At 41.6% G+C, this 5,785-nt stretch overlaps 1 protein-coding gene across 1 annotated transcript; it reads right to left on the bottom strand.

The window, feature by feature from the left end:
* Positions 1–397: 397 nt before the first annotated feature.
* LOC136573442 (vomeronasal type-2 receptor 26-like) lies at positions 398–1,321 on the bottom strand. Its single transcript, XM_066574731.1, has one exon. It carries the CDS (start codon positions 1,319–1,321, stop codon positions 398–400), a length of 924 nt encoding a protein of 307 aa, XP_066430828.1.
* Positions 1,322–5,785: the final 4,464 nt, after the last annotated feature.

The raw sequence follows: 5,785 nt of genomic DNA, 5'->3' as shown, positions 1-5,785 counted from the left end.
CAGCTCTAAATAATTGTAGTTAGACAAAATCTGTAACACCACATGACATATAGAAGGTAGTTTACAAAATACACTTGGCCCAAAAATTTATAGTAAAGTCTATTTGGGTTACCTATACTATTTCCTTTGCTTAGTAATTTAACAAAGGTTACATATCAATAACTGCAACATATTCATTATAATTTGTGGATTTTTCTGCATCATATAATCAGAATTTTAATAAATCTTATACATTTGTATTTCCTAATCAGAAGTCTGTAATATGTGAATATAAAACTTATATAGTTTTAGTTTTTTTATATGTAAATTCATACTATTTCATATATGTACTTTCTACATGGTTGATATACATAATTTATCATTATTAACAGGAAACATTGGGATTTTGCAGATATTTCTAGATATTCTTACTAAATATAAAGGTTTTTTTATTCATTTCAGATTTACACAAAATTATATGACATTTTGGGAAAAAAAAACAACCTAAAAGTCCAGCGCTGGACACCATTACTGCAAATATCTCCACTGCCACCATGTATTTCCCCCTGGTGCTCAGATAAGCTGGGATCATGGAGATCCAGACACTGCAGAACAGCAGCATGCTGAAGGTGATGTACTTGGCCTCATTAAAACTGTCAGGTAATGTCCTCACCATGAAAGCCAGAACAAAGCTCACTGCTGCCAGGAGCCCCATATACCCCAATACAGAGTAGAATCCAATAACAGAACCTTCATTACACTGAATGATAATCTTACCAGGATAAGAATGAGTGTCTAGGTTTTGGAATGGGGGAGAGATTGATAACCAGATCAAACAGATAACAGCCTGAATAGATGAACCTAATAACACTATGGCATAGGGCAGCTTCACACCCAACCATTTTCTCCAAAGGCTTCCAGGTTTAGTAGATTTAAATGCAACACAGACCATAACAGTCTTGGCAAGAAGTGAAGAAATGGCTATTGAGAAGATGATTCCAAAAGTGGTCTCACGTAATCTACAAGTTACATCGATAGGACGACCAAGAAACAAGAATATGGAGAGGAAGCTAAGGATGATGGAGACCAGGAGGAGATAACTCAGGTTTCGGTTATTAGCTTTAACAATAGGAGTGTCCCGGTAGTAAATAAATATTCCAAGTACCAAACTAGTTATAAGACAGCCAAAGATTGAAAGAGATGAGAAAACTGCAGCAATTGTGTCATCGTGATAAGAGATGAATTCTATGATTTTAGGATAGCATTGGTCCCTCTTTTCATTTGACCATTCATCATCTGGACATTTAATGCAGTTATCAGCATCTAAAAGTAGCAAGAACATAATATTGTCAGTGCCGGATCAAGGTTCCTCAGCTCAACCAGAGGAAATGAGGGTTCAGCCTCCAATTATATACATGTACAGTGGTGTAACTTGTGACTGCTGGGCCCACATGCAAAATCTGTAATGGGGTACTCCACCTATAATGCATCAATTATAGTACTGGTATAGTACATTGCAGTGGTTGATCCTTTTATGATGCATTTGTGTTAATTAGTTTGCCTATAGAGAGAATTGTTCATGGAGAATATAAGAAACTAACAGGATTTGTCTATTGTATTCCATCCACCAGAATATGTATATATACGATGACCATGTGATACTGGGAAAAGTATCATCATATCAATCATCACTACAAATGATATCATCACTTTAGCCTCATATACCGGTTATATTGGATATCTCTCCTTCTGAACATTTGTCACAATGATAGCAGCAGGCATGGATTGTTTCTTGTCTTGTCTTTTTCCTGCTTCCAGGCAAACATTGGTTGGAACAGCGGGATACTGGGATCTAAACAAGAGGAAACCACCTTCAATGATACTTTGCTACTATAATAACCGCAGAAAAGACAATTTCTAGTAATATTAGTATCACTAAGTGACATTTCTGTGGATTTTGAGAATACTAATGACATTACCGCAGTTCTGGGACCTCATTTAGATCCAGGCTTCAACAGCCAGTGTTATATTCCCCAAAAGCCCACAAATTCAGTCTGGCATATTATTACATTAAAATAGGAAAAAAAAATACATTTGCAAAAACCATCCTGAAAATGTCAGAGTTGTATTGTACTTTTTTAAATATTTCTCTCTAATGAATATATTTGGCACATAATTCAGTTGCCCTAAGTACATATTTAACCTCTTGGTGATTTAGCTAATTTTAGCCTTAAGAACCAGTAAATCATTTCCTCATTTGTGCTATACTGGACATTCATTTTTTTTTCTCAATTCAGTGCAGCCCTGCAAGACCTTGTATTTTGGAGGATGCGTTGGCATACAGAGGGAGCGATCACTGGCTACGACCAGATTCCCGAGGGGGCAGATTGTGAAAAACTCTCCAATGACTCCAAAAGATCTGTAGCAAGATGTGGCAGCAGACAATTAGGATTCTGCTTGCAGAGTAAGGCAAACACTAAACACTGAAGGCCTTAATGCTCCTCTAAGACTGGAGGAGGAAGAATGAAGCTTACTCTAAAAAGAACATCCTGCATATAGTGAAGCATGGCGATGGCTCGGTAATGATTTGCTTCCTCTACCACTGGAAACCTGCAATGTGTGGAAAGCAAGATGGATTTCATCAAGTATCAAATCCTAGAAGAAAAACTTCATGCTTTCTGTGAGGAAGCTGAAGTGTGGACATCATTTGACCTTCCAACTGGCAGGTTGTGTTTCTGGGACCTGTAGTTCTATGGATTTACAGGAGCACAATTCCACAGGTGTGGGATTATTAAGCTAGCTGGATGTGAAGTTCTCCAACGCACCAATCCCCACTGTTCTGCTGTACATATAAACCAGCCTCTCTTTCTAGAGGATGCTGGTTGCCCACTACCCTGGTATATGTATTAAAGTATGTTGTTGTGTAGGTGTGTACAGTGACATGTACTGAGTGTTTGTGAAGGTGGCTGGACATGGGAGTTCTGTTCAGTGTAAATGGTGTTCTGTGTAGTATACAATCCCTGGTGTTCCTGTGAACTGTGTCCTGTGCTGCTTTGACCGTTTACCATCTAGGGTGAGGTAAGTCCCTAGGTTCCAGTGGGGGTCATCCCTGTCAGGACGGTCACCCCACAGGCAGGCAGGATTCACATGGTTGTTGTCTTGTGAGAGTATAGAACCACAAAACAACGAGGCCCCCTGAAGCGGGCTCATGGGCTTAGGTGTTTTGGACAAAACATGAACCAATACCACATACCTAATCTATTCCATCTGTGTATACATGCTGGTATGCTAGGTGAGTGTTTTGGGTCATTTGTCAGTCTGGGTATTATGTCTGCCTGTGAGTCCCAGTTGAGACTGTTATGCAGTTCACTTATTTTTGGTGTTCCATGTGTGCAGCTCTCTAGTTTACGGAGGAATTAGACGCAATTGATGTAACACTAACAGCGAAAAGGATGTGAAAAAAACTGGTATGGAGGCACAGCCCTCTAAGCTACTAGAAGTTGAAGATCAAGGTCCAATATGTGATGGTAAAAGCCCTTCTTTTTGAGACAAAGATTCAAACAACAATGTTATCCTAAAAAATTGGTGGACACAGCCTTTAATAAAGCTAAACATGATAATCCTGGAGACATTAAGATCCCTACTAGAGATGAGCGAACGTACTCGTCCGAGCTTGATGCTCGGGCGAATATTAGGGTGTTCGGGATGTTCGTTATTCGTAACGAACACCACACGATGTTCGGATGTTCGGGTTACTTTAATTTCTTCCCTGAGAAATCTTTTCTATATGCGCTCAATGGGGCCGGCGGCAGCAGCGCCAACCCCATTGAGAACATATAGAAGACAAATCGTTCTTCTCTGCCACAGCTGTAACAGCTGTGACAGAGAAGAACGATGTTTGCCCATTGAATTCAATGGAACCGGCAATACAGCCGACTCCACTGAATGCAATGGGCTGCCGGCGATCGCGGGATGAATTGTCGGAAAGGGGTTAAATATATAAGCCCTTTCCTGCAATTCATCCAGAAATGTGTAAAAATAAAAAATATATATATACTCACCTGGTGCCCGCAGACGGAGTTCAGCGCGGCAGGCTGCAGTTCTCCTGAACTGCTCTGAACAGCTGTGAGTAGTATTCAGCAGCCGGGGATTTAAAATCCCCGCCTGCTGAATAAGATGCCTCTGATTGGTCACAGCCTGACCAATCAGAGGCCAGCCCTCACTCACACCCATTCATGAATTCATGAATGGGTGAGTGAGGGCTGCCTCTGATTGGCTCAGGGGCAGCTCTCCTGCCCCTGAGCCAATCAGAGGCAGCCCTCACTCACCCATTCATGAATTCATGAATGGGTGAGTGAGGGCTGCCTCTGATTGGCTCAGGGGCAGCTCTCCTGCCCCTGAGCCAATCAGAGGCAGCCCTCACTCACCCATTCATGAATTCATGAATGGGTGTGAGTGAGGGCTGGCCTCTGATTGGTCAGGCTGTCCTGCCCCTGAGCCAATCAGAGGCAGCCCTCACTCACCCATTCATGAATTCATGAATGGGTGTGAGTGAGGGCTGGCCTCTGATTGGTCAGGCTGTGACCAATCAGAGGCATCTTATTCAGCAGGCGGGGATTTTAAATCCCCGGCTGCTGAATACTACTCACAGCTGTTCAGAGCAGTTCAGGAGAACTGCAGCCTGCCGCGCTGAACTCCGTCTGCGGGCACCAGGTGAGTATATATATATTTTTTATTTTTACACATTTCTGGATGAATTGCAGGTAAGGGCTTATATATTTAACCCCTTTCCGACAATTCATCCCGCGATCGCCGGCAGCCCATTGCATTCAGTGGAGTCGGCTGTATTGACGGCTCCACTGAATTCAATGGGCTAACATCGTCCCTATCCGTTGCTGTGTCGTTCCCATCATTTTCTTGAATTGCCAAGATTTTCACACATGAAAACCTTAGCGAGCATCGGCGAAATACAAAAATGTTCCGGTCGCCCATTGACTTCAATGGGGTTCGTTATTCGAAACGAACACCCGAACATCGCGGGAAGTTAGTTTCGAATAACGCGAACCCGAACATTTTGGTGTTCGCTCATCTTTAATCCCTACCAAAAAGCTCACTGACTTGCACCATAATTTCCACCATAATTACCACCTATAACCCATATCATACTCGGGTGGGCACAATATTAGAGAAATATTGGCCAGTATTGCTCCAGGACCCATTCCTTTCCAGTCACTTACTACCTAAACCACGCATTAACCTTAAAACTAGCAGACCGCATCCATTACAGGAGAGAACCTTCTTTCCTAAATTAGTTGGATGTTTCCGATGCGGCAAGAGTAACTGCATGTGTTGTGACAATATCTGCCACAAAAGATCTAGTTTTACAAGTTGTACGACAAAAGAGACATTTTCTATCAAATCGTTGCTAAACTGCTCATCTACGTATGTAATCTATCTACTAGAATGTCCCTGCAAGCTTCAGTATATTGGACGCACCACCCAGACCTTGAGAAGTCGCATTAATAAGCATAGATCGAACACCAAGAATAGCTATCTAAACCATAGTGTTTCCAGGCATGGGACCTCAGTCCAAAATAATGATTTTAAAGTATTTTCTATAACAGTTTTAGAACAAATACCCGCCCATGAAAGGAATAGATTTTAAATTTTGAGAAAACGAGAAACGTTTTGGATAGTTAAACTGAACACGCTTTTACCTACGGGCCTTAATGAGAGTTTGGAAAGCATTTTTGACAGTTGATTGGGTTTGCATTTTTTTTTGTCCCCTCTTTCTCTCTCTCCTTTC

Source organism: Eleutherodactylus coqui, chromosome 7 (assembly GCF_035609145.1).
Source record: "Eleutherodactylus coqui strain aEleCoq1 chromosome 7, aEleCoq1.hap1, whole genome shotgun sequence".
Classification (NCBI taxonomy): Eukaryota; Metazoa; Chordata; class Amphibia; order Anura; family Eleutherodactylidae; genus Eleutherodactylus; species Eleutherodactylus coqui.
Note: the sequence above shows the minus strand (reverse complement) of the source record. Positions and strands in the feature narration are given on the sequence as shown.

Coding starts and splice junctions, on each gene's coding strand:
- LOC136573442 (XM_066574731.1), bottom strand. CDS start 1,321: ATGTTCTTGCTACTTTTAGATGCTGATAACTGCATTAAATGTCCAGAT.